General features: G+C 40.9%; 1 protein-coding gene across 30 annotated transcripts in view; it reads left to right on the top strand.

The window, feature by feature from the left end:
• LOC110527741 (neuron navigator 1) overlaps positions 1 to 17,387 on the top strand; it is a 138,195-nt gene extending 120,808 nt beyond the window's left edge. For 20 of the 30 annotated variants that reach the window (XM_090240756.1, XM_036983233.2, XM_090240755.1 and 17 more), the window contains 7 exons: positions 1,017 to 1,252; positions 9,567 to 9,721; positions 9,816 to 9,887; positions 10,760 to 10,956; positions 11,194 to 11,312; positions 11,695 to 11,904; positions 12,282 to 17,387. In XM_090240756.1, the coding sequence (XP_090096882.1) occupies positions 1,017 to 1,252; positions 9,567 to 9,721; positions 9,816 to 9,887; positions 10,760 to 10,956; positions 11,194 to 11,312; positions 11,695 to 11,904; positions 12,282 to 12,371 (1,079 nt within the window). In that variant the 3' untranslated portion in view covers positions 12,372 to 17,387. The remainder of the gene's footprint in view (positions 1 to 1,016; positions 1,253 to 9,566; positions 9,722 to 9,815; positions 9,888 to 10,759; positions 10,957 to 11,193; positions 11,313 to 11,694; positions 11,905 to 12,281) is intronic. The other 10 variants (XM_090240754.1, XM_090240753.1, XM_090240751.1 and 7 more) reach the window with 2 other exon arrangements.
• Positions 17,388 to 17,844: the final 457 nt, after the last annotated feature.

The following is a 17,844-nucleotide window of genomic DNA, read 5'->3' as shown; positions in this document are numbered from 1 at the left end:
TATTAGAATAGTTTGTTAAAGATTTTAACAATTCTGATGACTGCTGCTACTGGCACCCTGTAGCGGAGAGGTTAGGGCCAGGTTGAGACTGATTTGTGGTGTCTACAGCTCTCTACTTGCTAAGTTCCAGAGGAAAACACACACTCAGACAGGCCATTAGCAGATTAGCTTTCTTGGTTTGATGTCGTTTTTTTTTTTTAGAGCGCATTTCCTTAGAACAGTAGTGTACATAGATCCATTTCAGGGTAATCCATATCAGTTAGAACCCCATTTGTGTTTTTAAATCAATGAAGAGGTGCAGGCTGGGTAGGCTGTCTGTTCCACCTGGCTAAGCAGGAATGCCGTAGGCCAGGGTGGGAAAGAAGCAGGGGAGTGCAATCGAGGGTTCAGAGGAACATGATCCCGCTGCAGCTTGTGTGTCAGACAGCTCAGGCAGTCCGACCCAACTGGCCCAGGCCTCACACACACACAAAACACACACACACACACACACACACACACACACACACACACACACACCCTATAAATGTGGGTGGTGATATGTCACACTGTAGGGTAAGGGCATGGAGGAGGTAGGGGGGAGAAGGTATGGAGAGGGAAGAGGAGGAGCACATACTCCTTGCTCTTGATCTGGGAGTTATTTACAGAACATTCTTTCTGCACTCCAAGTTGTTTATGAAGGGAGACATGTGATGCGGTAAATCGTTAAGCAGAACACACACTCCCTGATTTAACTACTCCCTGGTTTAACTTCATGTACAGTATGTCTCTGTGGGCAGCTGAATGGAGGGCTGTTTGGAACACCCTACACCCCTACCAATCCTTGTACCTGACCTGTCTATGTGTTATCAAAGAAATGCTGTTTGAAATGTTTACCCATATAATCCCTATAATTCCGGGCCAAGATGGACAATTTTTTTTGTGTCCATTCTAGTGTTACATTTAATTCTGTGTGTTTACCCTGAACAGACAATAAAGCTTCCGAACACTTAACGTTTGAACTCTGCGTCCTGCAGGTCTGAAGGAGAAGTGTGTGGACAGCCTGGTGTTTGAGACCCTCATCCCCAAGCCCATGACCCAACACTACATCAGCCTGCTGCTGAAGCACCGCCGCCTCATCATGTCTGGGCCCAGCGGCACCGGCAAGACCTACCTCACGTCTCGCCTGGCAGAGTACCTGGTGGACCGCAGCGGTCGAGACCTCAACGACGGCATTGTGGTCACCTTCAACATGCACCGCCAGTCTTGCAAGGTGGGGACAGGATAGTGTGTGCCATACGGTACCGGGGTTCCTCACTCCTAGTTCTGGAGAGGAGCTACGGGCTGAGCAGCTGATTATTGAAGGCCCAGTGCAGTCAAAAATGTGATTCACCTGTGTTTTAAAATATATTTCCACCCTATGAGGTTGGAGTGAAATTGTGAAAATGATATTGGCCTTTTAGTGTAAGAGCTGTTTGAAAGTAAGTTTATAGACCGATAAACCTCTCAACCAACCAATAAATCAAATGTATTCATAAAGCCCTTTATACATCAGCAGATGACACAAAGTGCTTATGCAGAAACCCAGCCTAAAACCTCAAAGAGCAAGCAATTTGGTATTTTCTTAGGATCCCCATTAGCTGTTGTGAAGGCAGCAGCCACTCTTCCTGGGGTCCACACAAAACATGAAACATGACATAATACAGAACATGAATAGACAAGAACAGCTCAAGGACAGAACTACATCACATTTTTTTTAAATGGTACACATAGCCGACATATCAATACATACACACAATATCTAGGTCAAACAGGGGAGAGGCGTTGTGCCGTGAGGTGTTGCTTAGTTTTTTTTTAAAACAGGTTTGTTGTTCATTTGAGCAATACGAGATGGAAGGGAGTTCCATGCAATAATGGCTCTATATAATACTGTACGCTTTCTTTAATTTGTTCTGGATTTGTGGACTGTGTAAAGGCCTCTGGTGGCACGTCTGGTGGAGTAAGTGTGTGTGTGTGTGTGTCAGAGCTGTGCAGATGTAGAAGCTCGGTGGCTAGGAAAAACTCCCTAGAAAGGCAGGAACCTAGGAACCAGGCTGTGAGGAGTGGCCTGTCCTCTTCTGGCTGTGCCCGGTGGAGATTATAAGTGTACAGGGCCATTAAGGCCAGATCATTCTTCAAGATGTTCAAATGTTCATAGATGACCGGCAGGGTCAAATAATAATCAGAGTTGTTGTAGAGGGTGCAACAGGTCAGCACCTCAGTAGTAAATGTCAGTTGACTTTTCATAGTCGATCATTCAAAGGTCGAGACATTAAGTGCGATATAGAGATTGTCGAAACAGTAGGTCCGGGATAAGGTAGCTTATCCGGTGAACAGGTCAGGGTTCCATAGCCACAGGCCGGACAGCAGAAACTGGAGCAGCAGCATGGCCAGGTAGACTATGCATGGGGACAGACAAGAGTCATCAGGCCAGGCAGTAGAGAGGGGGAGAGAAAGAGAGAGTTATTAGACTGGCATATAGACTATTACAGCATAGATACTGAGACGGAGGGGATCGGGGGACACTGTGGCCGCATCCGGTGATACCCTCGGACATTTCCAACCAGACAGGATATAACACAACTCAAGGCTAGTATAGCGAACAGAGCCTGGCACGACCGGATGCACACTTCCTAGGGACAGCATGGGATTGCACTAGCAAGCCAGTGACTCAGCCCCTGTAATAGGGCCAGAGGCATATCATCCCAGTGGAGAGAGGGGAGCTAATATGATACCATTCATGTATTCTAGTCAAGATTCTAGCTGCCTTATTTAGCACTAGCTGAAGTTAATTCAGTGTTTTATCCGGGTAGCCGGAGAGTAGTACATTGCAGTAGTCTAATCTAGAAGTGACAAAAGGATGGATTAGATTTTCTGCATCGTTTTTAAACAAGAAGTTTCAGATTTTGCAATGTTACGAAGATGGAAAAAAAATTGTCTCTTGAAATATATACAGTACCAGTCAGAAGTTTGGACACACTTCTCATTCAAGGGTTTTTCTTTATTTTTACTATTTTCTACATTGTAGAATAATAGTGAAGACATCAAAACTATGAAATAACACATATGGAATCATGTAATAACCAAAAAAGTGTTAACCTCTGGGATATGTGGGAAGCTAGCGTCCCAGCTGGCCAACATCCAATGAAAATGCAGATTCAAATAAATTACTATAAAAATTCAACTTTGATGAAATCACAAATTCAATATACCAAATTAAAGCTACACGTTGTGAATCCAGCCAACATGTCAGATTTAAAAAATGCTTTACGGCAAAAGCAAGCGATGCTATTATCTGACGATAGCACCCAAGCAAACTAACACAGACCATCATATTTCATCCCTTCAGGCGCGACACAAAACACAGAAATGAAGATATAATTAATGCCTTACCTTTGACGAGCTTCTTCAGTTCGCACTCCAATGTGTCCCGTAAACATCACAAATGGTCCTCTTGTTTAATTAATTCTGTCGATATATATCCAAAATGTCCATTTATTTGGCGCGTTTGATCCAGAAAAACACCGGTTCCAACTTGCGCAACGTGACTACAAGATACCTCAAAAGTTACCTGTAAGCTTTGTCCAAACATTTCAAACTACTTTTGTAATACAACTTTAGGTATTTTGTTAACGTAAATAATCGATAAAATTGAAGACAGGATGATCTGTGTTCAATACCAGTGGAAAACAAAGTGTAACGCGCCTCTAACAAAGAGTACACTTCCCTCGAGCCTCATTCTGAACAGTGTTACTTCTTAATTTCTCAAAGGAAAAACCTCAACCAATTTCTAGACTGTTGCCATCCAGTGGAAGCGATAGGAACTGCAAGAAGGTCCCTTAGAAATCCGGATTCCCAATGAAAACCCATTGAAAAGAGAGTGACCTAAAAAAAAAAAGAATCTGAATGGTCCTCGGGGTTTCGCCTGCCAAATAAGTTATGTTATACTCACAGACATGATTCAAACAGTTTTAGAAACTTCAGAGTGTTTTATATCCAAATATATTAATAATGTGCATATCTCAGGTTTGGGCCTGAGTAGCAGGCAGTTTACTTTGGAAACGATTTTCATCCGGACGTGAAAATACTGCCACCTATCCCAGAGAAGTTAAACAAATAACAATGTATTTTAAATTTGAGATTCTTCAAAGTAGCCACTCTTTGCCTTGATGACAGCTTTGCACACTCTTGGCATTCTCTCAACCAGCTTCACTTGCTTTTCCAACAGTCTTGAAGGAATTCCCACAAATGCTGATCACTTTTGCCTGCTTTTCCTTCACTCTGCGGTCCCTCATCCCAAACCATCTCAATTTGGTTGAGGTCGGAGGATTGTGGAGGCCAGGTCATCTGTATCACTCTCCTTCTTGGTCAAATAGCCCTTACACATCCTGGAGGTGTGTTGGGTCATTGTCCTGTTGAAAAACAAATGATAGTCCCCCTAAATGCAAACCAGATGGCATATCTCTGCAGAATGCTGTGGTAGCTGGTTTAGTGTGCTGGTTAAGTGTGCCTTGAATTCAAAATAAATCACAGACAGTGTCACCAGCAAAGCCCCCCCACACCATCACACCACCTCCTCCATGCTTCACGGTGGGAACCACTCATGCGGAGATCACCTGTTTACCCAGTTGATTTTGAGATGCGTCTGTTACTTGAACTCTGTGAAGCATTTATTTGGGCTGCAATTTCTGAGGCTGGTAACTCTAATGAACTTATCCTCTGCAGCAGAGGTAACGCTGAATCTTCCTTTTCTGTGGCGGTCCACATCAGTGCCAGTTTCGTCATAGCACTTGAGCTTCATGTTTTAAAGTAATGATGGACTGTCATTTCTCTTTGCTTATTTGTGCTGTTCTTGCCATAATATGGACTTGGTCTTTTACCAAGTAGAGCTATCTTCTGCATACTAACCATACCTTTACACAACACAACTGATTGGGTCAAACACCTTAACTTTTAAGAAGGCACACCTGTTAATTTAAATGCATTCCAGGTGACTACCGCATGAAGGTGGTTGAGGAAATGCTAAGAGTGTGCAAAGCTGTCATCTAGGCAAAGGGTGGCTATTGGAAGAATCTAAATATATTTTTGATTTGTTTAACACTTTTTTGGTTACTACACGATTCCATATGTGTTATTTCATAGTTTTGATGTCCTCACTATTATTCTACATTGTAGAAAATAGTAAAAATAAAGAAAAACCCTTGAATGAATAGGTGTTCTAAAACTTTTGACTGGTAGTGTAAATAATTTTTAATTCCTTATATTAAACCAGAGGGCACAATTTTATTTTTATTGACGGATTGCCAGGGGCACACTCCAAACGAAGCATTTGTTTAGTGAGTCTGCCAGATCGGTTGTAGTAGGGATGACCAGCGATGTTCTCTTGGTAAGTGTGTGAATTGGACAATTTTCCTGTCAAAATGTAAGAAGTACTTTTGTGTGCCAGGGAAAATGTATGGAGTAAAAAGTACATTATTTTCTTTAGGAATGTAGTAAAGTAAAAGTTGCCAAAAAATCTAAATAGTAAAGGAATGTACAGATACCCCCCAAAAATACTTAAGTAGTAGTTTAAAGTGTTTTTACTGAAGTACTTTACACCACTGCCCAAATGCCTTCACACCAGGACATTGGCATACTTTAAATACTGTTACACACGCACTTATCACATAGTATTCCATACATAAGTTAATGCCATGCAACCTGAGTTGAAACCTGTGTGAGGTGCACATGTACAGTACAAAAACAGATTCATGCACCGTATATTTATGTGGTGGACACTTGATACGGTCACATGAGGTTGTGGTATGTCACAAAATCATGTTACGACTACACATATCAATATTCATTTTATATATCAATATTTTGCTAAGTCTTGCTAAGTGGATGGGTCTCCACAGAAGGTGTAAACGGTACAGTCAAATGGTTACTTGCAGAGTAGAAATATCAGAAATAGATAGTCAATATAAATCAAATCATATACAGCATGTACAATAACAATATTAATAACAATATCAGTGATAAACAAGGTAGTTATATGCATACAATCAGGGGTCAAGTGGCTGAGCAGCAGGACAAAAAAAATAAAAATAGTAGCAGCAACGTATGTGTTTAGAGAGAGACTGTTTCTGTCCTGCCCTTGACTTTGGTGCAGGGCATGTGATGTCCATAGCCTCTTCGTCGCAAAACTCCCATCTCTTGTCAAAACAATTGTTTGTCTAGCTGTGTCCAGTCCAGGTGGTGCTTGTACAGGCAGACACTTTTTCAGAGGAAGGATGTCAGCGTTGCGCAGCAGATAAAACCTGGTCCCGACAGTCCGAATGCTCATTAGCGACAACACCAGGCTCCAGAGCATCGAAGCTGTAAAACAGGGAATAACAACAACTGGTACTGCTTGATCTGTGGCAGCAGCCTGAAGTTGTTGCCAGCCATAGCTTTCCACCAGCACTGTACCATCCTCCAGTCCAACCAGCTGTGGGATGTTGACCCCTGTCACAGTACTGTCCTTCACAACACCAGCAAAAAAGTGTTCACTCTAGTCTTTCTGAAGCGCTGCTTGATGAGGCCGAAGCACCAGTCAGAGGCAAACTTGGTGTGGACTGTGATCAGGAAGTGAAGGTCCAGACTGTGGTGGAGCTTTTGCATGGTCCGCCAGGCACAATACCAGAGCACAAACGTGTTCTTGTTTTGGCCACTGCAGTTATCACAATTCAGATCCACACATGTTTCCTCCAACTGCGTAGTTGGTGAAGAAATGGTGCATGTAGTTGATGACTGCTCTGCTGCCTTTGCTTACTTGGGCCAGCTCTCTTTTTGATGGGAGGCATTAGACTATTCTCCCTGTATGACTGGTGTAGGAGAGTCCGGCATGTTCTACTGATGCTGAAAGACAAATTCCAGATACAAATATTTTAGCATTATTGTACAATAGATGCGAAATGGCATTCTGAGATAATATTACTACACAGATCATACACGTAATGTTAGCTAGCAAGCCAGCCATCGAACTTCAGCTGGCTAGCTAACAGCAAGCTTTAACTAACGATACAAACCGATGGTCATAGCTAGCTAAAGTTAACCAAATAGGTTAATTGTGAACTAGTTAGCATTAGGCTATACCTAACAATGCGAAATGGCATTCTGAGAAAACATCACTAATGTTACACACACTTCATACACGTAAGTTAATGTTAGCTAGTAAGCCAGCCATCTAACTTCAACTAATGTTAGCTAGGTAACAGCAAGCTTTAACTTGTTATGGCTGCAATCCCCCTATCGGGATAAGTGTCATCAACAACCGCTGAATAGCATAGCGCTTCATTCAATAAATATTACTACAAATATTTATTTTCATCAAATCACAAGTGCAATATAGGAAAACACAGCTTAGCCTTTTGTTAATTAATCCACCTGTCGTGTCAGATTTTGAAATTAAGTTTATCGATCGCACAACAAAACATTAAGTACACTTAGCATCAGGACGCTTGGTCACGAAAATCAGAAAAGCAATCAAATTAATAGTTTACCTTTGATGATCTTCGGCTGTTTTCACTCACGAGACTCCCAGTTACACAACAAATGTTCCTTTTGTTCCATAAAGATGATTTTATATCCAAAATACCTATGTTTGTTTGTCGCGTTATGTTCAGAAATCCACAGGAAAGAGCGGTCACGACAACGCAGACGAAAATTCCAAATAGTTTCCATGATGTCCACAGAAACATGTCAAACGTTTTTTTATAATTAATCCTCAGGTTTTTTTGAAATATATAATCGATAATATATCAACCGCAAATGTCTTTCACAGTAGGAGAGGGAAAAGCAATACCTATCCAAACTCTGTTGCGTGAGCAAAACTAATTTGACCACCTGACGCGATGTTATCGTTCTGGCTCATTTTTCTAAATAAAAGCCTGAAACTATGTCTGAAGACTGTTGACACCTTGAGGAAGCGATAGGAAGAGGAATCTGGTACATATCCCTTTAAATCCAGCAAAGGGAGGCTATGGAACATGGAGTTTTCAAAATAGAAGCCACTTCCTGTTTTGATTTTCCTCAGGGTTTCGCCTGCAATATCAGTTCTGTTATACTCACAGACAATATTTTGACAGTTTTGGAAACTTTAGAGTGTTTTCTATCCAATACTAATAATAATATGCATATATTAGCAACTGAGACTGAGGAACTGGCCATTTACAATGGGCACCTTTTCATCCAAGCTACTCAATACTGCCCTTGCAGCCATATGAAGTTAATTTGGGGTCTTTTGTTTGTGCATGTCACGTTAACTTTGGCTAGCTAAAAAATTAACTATGATCCCAATCCATAGAGTAACATTACTAGCAATACAAACCAATTGTCATACAGTACCTTGCTAAAGTTAACCAAATAGGTTCAATGTTAGCTAGCAAGCTAACCATCGAACTCCAGCTGGCTAGCTAACAGCAAACTTTAACTTGCAATGAAAACAACTTTCTGACAAAATTAGAAACTTATAATATCTGAAACTGTAGCTAGATTCTTTCTCGTATACATGGATGAAAGCTTCACGGCAGACTGCAACCCCTTTTATTAAAATAAGACGTAATTTCCGTTTAGTTCGCCCAGCTTGTTTGGCCCGTTGTCTTCCGCTGATTTCTAAACTTCTTCCGTGACAAATGTTGATCGCCGTTTCTTCCCTATCACTGTCATCAGAAGACTCTACAATGTCTTCTTTAACTAAAATGTTTTTACCTAAATCAGGGATTTCCTCATCGGTCTGATTCATTTTCTGAGTAAGAGTCAACATGGCACGATTGTAATCCACAGTAGTCCATAATCCACTGTAGTCCATCACAACTGTTTCTCACTGACCGTTGTCGATAGCGTCGGTAGCACCTGATAAATTCAGGCAGCAATGTTATTGAGAGCTGTAGCAACATATTTGCAATTCTCCATGGCTAACATTATATCTTTAGAAAAAATCTGCAGTAGAAAGGATTATCTATTCATAACGAGCAGCTCATTTTATAGACACAAGATGCAACACCGCAGACCAATCAAACTTATCTCTCAGCATGTCCAGCCCACTCATTATCTCAGACAATCATGGGTAGCGGGAAAGTTTCTGGCTTTTTCTTTGGCTAAACCAACTAGGCTCGTAATTTAACCAACAAAAAATATATTTACAGATGGCACAAACGTTTCTTATTAAGGCACATGAAAGTTCACATACTGTATTTGAGAAGGCCAAAAAACACATTTTGATTAAAAAACATGTTTTACATTCAAGTAGCTCTCCAGTGAAGTCGTGACTTGCGACATACACCTCGTTTCCTGAATCGGGTCCCAAATGGTCTATTGATTCTGTATCCCCACAACAAAATATGCAAAGTTAAAATAGCACTAACTAAACATTTACCTCTAATTGTCAGGTGTGTTATTGTTGGGCTGGCATAAAAGGCTGTACACCTTACAGTTCAGGACCAACAGAAAGCAATCATCTGGTTTCGGGTTTGTGATTTAATATCACCATACATCAATAACATTACCTCACACTCCCCTCTGAACAGGATCTCCAGCTCTGCCTGTCCAATCTGGCCAATCAGATTGACCGGGAAACCAGCACCGCTGAAATTCCATTGGTGGTTATCCTGGATGATATACATGATGCCACTTCCATCAGCGAGCTTGTCAACGGGGCCCTCACCTGCAAATACCACAAATGGTGAGCAGACTAACACTGAAATGGAACCTTTTCTCAAACATCTAGTACATTGTTGTTTCTAATCTGAACTGTGATGATTCTGTGTTTATTTCAGTCCTTACATCATTGGAACTACCAACCAGCCGGTGAAGATGACCCCGAACCATGGCCTGCACCTGAGCTTCAGGTGAATGAAGAGACAAATCAAGTTTTTTTGTGTGTTTTTTTTGTGTGTGCAGGTTTTCGTTCTGACCTAGCCTTAAAACATCTAATTTAAGGCTACAATATATCCCTGTCATGCATCTAAAGTATGCTTTGATGCATATTTAAATTGGGATGTTGTCAGTCTAATGAATATGGACAGTGGTAGAAAATTGGCAATGTAAAACAGTGCTTTCAAAGTATTCATAACCCTTGACTTATTGCACATTTTGTGTTACAGCCTGAATTCAAAATTGATTAAATATATTTTTCCTCTCACCGATCTACACACTACCCCATCATGACAAAGTTATTTTTTTTTTTTAAATGTCTGCATTGGCATTGAAAATATAATCTCATTTACATAAGTATTCACACCCCTGAGTCTAAACATGTTAGAGTCTTTCTGGTTAAGTCTCTAAGAGCTTTGCAAACCTGGATTGTACAATATTTGCACATTCTTTAAAAAAATTGTCAAGCTCTGTCAAGTTGATTGTGTATCATTGCTAGACAGCCATTTTCAAGTCATGCCATACATTTTCAAGCGGTTTAAGTCAAAACTGTAAATAGGCCACTCAGGAACATTCAATGTAATTTTGGTAAGTAACTCCAGTGTATATTTGGCCTTGTCTTTTAGGTTATGGTCCTGTTGAACGTAATTCCACTTTGACATTATGGTGTATTATTTGTAGGTTAGTGACACAGAATTTCAATTTAATTCAATTTTAAATTCAGACAATAACACAACACAATTTGGAAAAAAGAGGTGTCAATACCTTCTGAAGGCACTGTATGTATTAGAAAAGTACTTTGATACATACAGTATAACCTGACCTTTGACCCTCTCCTGACCCCAAGGATGGTGACCTTCTCTAATAATGTGGAGCCAGCCAATGGCTTCCTGGTGCGTTACCTGCACAGGAAGTTGATGGAGGCGGAGGACGAGAGGAGCCTGGCCAACGAGGACCTCCTCAGGGTGCTGGACTGGGTGCCCAAGCTGTGGTACCACCTGCACACCTTCCTGGAGAAACACAGCACCTCTGACTTCCTCATCGGTAGGAAAACATTCTGTTGTAACTGGGAAATAATACACAAATATAAAGTTAGGTTACACTTTAATTGGATAGTCCCCTGTGGATCTACAGATCTAAAGCTACATACTATCCAAATAAAGTGATATAAGTAGTTACTAGAGATCTGATTCTTGTCCATGGCCACAGACTGTGTATTTTGATTTGATGTGGTCATTAATATTATTTATTCTCTCTCTCTTGCGCTCTCCCTCTCTCTAGGCCCGTGTTTCTTCCTGTCCTGTCCTGTGACTGTGGAGGAGTTCCGCTCCTGGTTCATTGACCTTTGGAACCTCTCCATTATCCCCTACCTGCAGGAAGGAGCCAAGGATGGCATTAAGGTCAGACAGGTTTTACTGTCCTGGTAGATGAATTATAGCCTGGTCCCAGATCGGTTTGTGCTGCATTGCCAACTCCTATGGTCATTGTCACATCAAACAACCAGATCTGGGACAAGGTGAATTGCAGGTAAAGTAAATGGATGGAGCAAAGATCTTGCAAGGAATAACACTCACACTTCTCTTTTCAAACTAGCACTGATTTTGCTGATAACTTCCTTAGAGGAAAAATTGACTTACTATCACTGTGATTTGTAGCTGTCTCACCTAGCTGTCTCACCTGTCTAATGCAATAACTGTAAGTCTCTCTGTATAAGAGCGTCTACTAAATTACTAAAATGTTAAATGTGCTAGGAGTATGACGTATTGTGGCTTTGTGCCACAGGTGCATGGTCAGAAGGCGGTATGGGAGGACCCAGTGGAGTGGGTGAGGGGCACCCTTCCCTGGCCCTCAGCCCAACAGGACCAGGCCAAGCTGTTCCACCTGCCTCCCCCCAGCATGACCTCTGGAGGCCCAGGCCAGCCCAGCGAGGCCTCAGCCAGGCCTCTTAATAAGGAGACCCCACCCAGCTCCATGGACACCCTGGACCCTCTGGTGAGACACTCGACTTCCCATATTTGTACCATGGGGTATGCAACTGTTGTCCTGGAGGTCCCACAGTGTGTGTATGATTTTGTTGTGGTCCAGCAACGATACACCTGATTCACCTACTGTGATAGTGGTCAAATTTGAACAATGTGATTTGTTGATTAGTTGAATCAGGTGTGCATAGCACGAGCTGGGCTGGAGCAAAAGCCTGTGGTACCTGATTCCCAACCCTGCTGTAAGGTCTTCTCTGGCCTCGTCTGTATCTCAATTCTATTACTGTATGTCCTTGGAAGGCATCGTTGTCACAATACTGTACATTATATAGAGTTAATTTGAAATGCTTCACCTGTTCTGACCATTTCCCCCTCTGTCTGTTGTTCCAGATGGCTATGTTGTTGAAGTTGCAAGAGGCAGCCAACTGCATTGAATCTCCGGACAGAGAAACAATGGACCCCAGCCTCCCTACATTTTGAACGTCAACTTCAACTGTAGACTCAAAACCTAGCCCTTCAAATAGCCCCTAAATATTTACCCCTATGTGAGCTCTAGTATACACAGTTCATAATATTCAGGAACAAAAACTCCAATATAGTTTTCTGCTCCTTTTGGACCTTATCTTTAATCTCCGCAAACAACAATCACACTACATATGGTTGAATGAGAAGCCATTTTGTTTTGATGTTTTGAAATTGTATTCAATCATGCCAAGTCATACCAACATATATTATAGTGAGAGAAAACATTTTTGATTTCTTGAACTAGAGGTTATATTCACAATACACACTATAAAGTCTCTCTTTCTTTACTGAAGCCTTCTCTCTATCACTGCTACCCTCGATAGAAACAGGTGCTAATTATCGAGATAATAAGTATCACTCTTACTTTAGAAATGAATCCTCATCTCTCATTGGTCTAAGCAGGTGATTCTTCCAACAGCAAGTTCAAATGACAAAATAGCACCATTCTTGCTTGTCAACTTTTGCTCAGCAACAGCAACATGGCCTGCAGTGTGCATGTACAATTAAGTCAGTTGGAGACCCCGTTTTGTGCTTATCGGAAAGAGTATGGCGGCATGTTGTATGGCTCGTCAGGTTGTATAGTCCTGGTCCTGAATACATATCCATCTATCAATATTTGAAGGCCAAATCTTAGACATATGCAACTCTTTATACATAACCAGGTGAACTTGTTTTTGACTCTGTGACCAAACATACTGAATGCCTTAATAAATATATTCCTTATGATAACCTCAAGATGAACAGCAGTATACAACAGTGGTGCTTTGCTTCATAACCATCGCCTCAGAGCAGAGTAGTGAGTGCCAGGACATTGACTTTTTGCCCCCCACGCCTAGTTCAGTGCAGTCCTGCACAGGTCAGTTTATTTTGGAGCCGCACCCGCTCCGTCCACATCATTTCCGAGCCTCACCCGATATCCGACATCAGGACAGATTTTCCTCTGCATAGAGTTGTTTCCGAGAGACGATCCATGACACTCCAAGTGACATCAATTTGTTTGACTGTTTTTATGACTCCAGAGTAGTAAGGGAGAGGGGGATACCTAGGAAGTTGTACAGAAATGCATTCAACTGAGGTGTGTCTTCCACATTTACCCCTCAGGCTATTCCCATTCCCTGCAGGAATTCATTTGTCTGTTCAATGTTTGGATAAAATGAAACCATGCCATGAATTAAGGCCTATGTTCTTATTTTCACAATGCAATGCGGCACATTGACAACTCACATCGCTTTGAACAGGATCCTATTTAATTAGCCTTCTTCTTACTTGACGAAAGCCTATAGCCGACATAACAAAACAATACCTTTACATTCAAACGTAAGTAAACATTTCCCATAACTGAATAGGCTGTAGGCTGCAAAAATAGCCAGTAGGCTATTGGCTACTCAAACGTTTACCAGCCTCATAGGACTAAACTGTATATGGCCTGTGTATGGTCTAAATAAATGAAAGCCTGAATTATTGTAATAATGAACTTATATTAACTGAATTAACATAAACAAATACCTGCTTGCACTTTTGCAGGCTGTGTCCATACCGGGTTGTTGTCCTTGTCCACATGGACTCCAAAATCCTTCCAGACCGGGGATTTCAGTCACGCAGCACCTGTTTCCACGATGGTGTATTCCACCATCACAACCGTTGATAGGAAATGTGTTCATTCCACCCGCCAGCTGATTTTTTATTTTTTTTTGCAGGTCAACTGTGGGGAGCTCAGGGTTGATTTTAATGTCACTTAACTATATTTGAGGGATAAACAATGTGTTCCAGGTAGTCTAGATGGTGGGGATCAGGCTTTCACGGTCAAGTGAAGAAAACAGGGTTGAACAGAGCAGCACACGGACACATGGTTATTTCCTTATGGTTAATATCTTTGCTTATCATTCATTGCAAAATGACAAATGCTGTCCACTCTAACCAACACATTTAAAGATGTCATCAGTACATACTACATTTCAGCTTCTGTGGTACTAGTTCCTCATGTAGTTGCAAGCAGCATACATTTTAATTCATTTGACTGAACTGACATTCAGACATAGATTTGAAATCCAACTATCCGTTTGAAGATAGAAGGCCGCACCAGCACTACCAACATATAAAATCAGGTATTACTGAGAAAGTTTTTTTGGGGGGGGGAATAACGCATAAGCAACTACTATTTGCTTCTGGCTCAGATATTGCTTGGCTTTTATTTTGAATATGGTGAGGTATGGTCTAATCTATTCCACGACATGATTCGGTATAGTTAATTTTGCTCAATGCTTTATTTCCAATATCGATTTCAGTTATTTTATCTACACTAGTCGCATGGCGCAAATGCCTAATATGCTGATCCAAATACTTTACTGTAATCTTGCATGTTGACAGTCTAGTGTGGGGTCAGAGCATAAAAGTGCTTAAAAAAGAATGTACACGTGGATATTTTACTCAATGTGGTAGCCGTATAACATCGCAGAACATTTAGGTGCTTTCGAAAATAGCCTTTTCCCAAAGCTACGGTCTCATTCCTTGTAGAAAACATGTATTTGGGCATATTACCAAGACCCCGGGGTGAGTTGAACATCATTATTTAGAGTTCTCTGTTGCACCCCACAAATCCTTTTCGTCAGACACAGGTTTAACTCTGCTATTAATAACAGTCTTTCATCCACTGTAGCAACCAATGGTGCTCTCCCCTCTTTTTGACTGGTACTATTGCTTTGCTCGCCTTTGGTTTTAGGTTATGACCTTTCAGACACACAGCATAAAACAGAATAATCATCTGTTTGCGCATAGCAATGATCAAGGACCATTTCCCACTTCGGAGGCATGGAACATAGAAAGATTGGTTGATCAAAACAAGATAGAAGTCAAAGACGATGTACATCTTTGTATAATGGGGTCACTTTAGAGTATAGTGGGTTACGGCAGTGCTCTCAAAAGATACAACTGGCCATACTGGCTGATGCTGAAACAATGTAGGAGAATCAGTCTGTGTTTTGGGACTCTATAATCCCTTTATAATAAGTCACCTGTGTATAAAGTGCCATTTAATGTCAGATTGCTTTCTTTGTACAACGGTTATCACAACAGAAAGAAATGGTGCACACTGTCACAAGGTCATTATTAAGCACAGTGCAACTAAACCACCGCAATGAAGTTAAAACATGGTACATTCCCTTTTTACTTCAGTTTTTTGGTATGCTTTTGCATCAAACTGTAAAGCGACTCCATCTGATGACTTGAAGCGAATTGCTTTTGCTGCCTTGTGTGGTCACATTTTTACAAATTGAAAGGAATCCTTGAATAACCATATGTGTGAAAAGATGCCCCTTTGGCCAATCCATTTCACAATGACACCATGGCTGCGTTTACACAGGCAGTGCAATTCTAATCTTGTTGCCTAATTAGTGTAGAAAGAGTGGATCGGATTGGCCAAACGACCAATAAGAGGAAAAAGATCAGAGTTGGGCTGCCTGTGTTAACTCAGCCTACTAGACCCATATGAACCTTCTGTCATCTTAATGATTAGCCTCATTAACAACTGCATTGTTTTACCATTTAGAAGAGTATATTATACCCCGTATCTATGTATGCAAGCAAACAAATGCCATTCTGCTCGTTCTTCATCTCATTCACTGGTCGTTGTGGCTGTTGCGCTGTCGTGCTGTGTGTTTTGCTAACTATCTTTTGTATCAGGACTATGCAGCAACTTCTACTGGTGTTGGCAATTAGAGAAAAGAAAACGGTCAAAATTGTTCTGAAAGCTTACAAACCCAGTCTTGCCCCAGTCTTGCAGTAAGTTGGACCAAATGACGATTATGAGATAGTTTTCCAGGCAGGGTTTGACTATGCCTTAATGTGAATTTTGATGCAAGTGTTGCATTGAGACAGAGTGAGTATGTAACCTTTGACAATGGAAGGGATGCTTTGTGTCAAACCTTGGTCCCACAAGACACCACCTGACCTTGAATTGGTGGGAAAAACCTGGGCTTTAGCTCAGTGGGCTAACATACAGGGTAGCCTAGTGGTTAGAGTGTTGGACTAGTAACCGGAAGGTTGCGAGTTCAAACCCCCGAGCTGACAAGGTACAAATCTGTCGTTCTGCCCCTGAACAGGCAGTTAACCCACTGTTCCCAGGCCGTCATTGAAAATAAGAATTTGTTCTTAACTGACTTGCCTGGTTAAATAAAGGTAAAAATAAATAAATAAAAAATACCCTTGTGGCACACAGGAAACCCGGGTTTGAACTCAGGTTGGTCACATGAGGGATATAATGTGTAGGTTATAGAGTTTGTTGTCCAAAGATTTAGGCCTGTATTGCAGTTGGGCACAATTGAAATATTATCTAAGTTCATAGTTCAACATAAAAACTTGATTTAAAAAAAAAATCTAAGATAAATCAACATTTTTTATATCAGGGTCTTCAAAAAATCTTAAACAAATCTGAAGTTCTTGGAAATATTTCCACTCGAAGGCCAATACAGGTTGCTGAATAGTCATAATTATTTTGCAAAGCTTGTTACTGACTCACAATAAAAAAAATACAAAAACTGTAATAATGGTATCTAATGTCACTGACGGGCAAATGTGATGGATTTTTAAATGTTGTAAATGCATGCCAAATGAGTGTGTGAACAAAATATGTAATAGCATCAACGTATTGTTAGGGGTTCATTCTATATAGAAAATGCTTTTTCTTTTTAATATGCTGATATTTGATATTTCTTTTTCTAAGGAATCCTTTGTAAAATTTCATTTATCTATTTTGTACAGGATTTCATAATTGTAAACATTTGTACATAGTTCTGCATACTGTATGCGACAACAATCATTAAGGAAAACAAATAACTCCATAAAGGCCTATTACAATAATTCATAACTTATCACTCCAGAGTTGAGCCCTATACATGGAGAGGTAGGCATGCTTCTGAAATGACATTTTCATCCACCTATCGCTGTTCGTTCCAGTCAATAAAATCATGTCATATATGATTTGTCTCATAATTGCGAAAATACTTCCTTTTAAAATGATGAATACCATTTTGCAATCAAAGAGTGCTTGAGGTCTTTAAGAGCGGTCCGTGCACATTTGGGTTGTGGCCTAACCATCATATCTGTGTATATCATAGTAATTTATCAGAACAAACACAGCAGTGAACTGGAAACGGAGTGAAACACAGGGTAAACCCCCTGCTCACCTAGGGGTGTCAAAATCATTTTGGCCCCCAGGGGCAGCATTCGTTCTTCATCAAGGTCCGAAGGGCCACACTGAAAAGTGGTTATATTTCCTTGCCGTCAAAATTTGTGAAAATTAGTTCTCTATCGTTTTTGGAATATAAAAATACTCCCTGACTGTCTAGCTTTCATTTCAGTGATTATTAGCTAGCTGGAAACAGTCAAGAAACTGTATGGATGTACAGTAGGTCCATTATCAGTTCAACATAGT

Source organism: Oncorhynchus mykiss, chromosome 7, assembly GCF_057628025.1.
Source record: "Oncorhynchus mykiss isolate SJ-2025 chromosome 7, ASM5762802v1, whole genome shotgun sequence".
Taxonomy (NCBI): domain Eukaryota; kingdom Metazoa; phylum Chordata; class Actinopteri; order Salmoniformes; family Salmonidae; genus Oncorhynchus; species Oncorhynchus mykiss.
The sequence above is the reverse complement of the archived record's forward strand: the minus strand, read 5'-3'. Positions and strand labels throughout refer to the sequence as shown.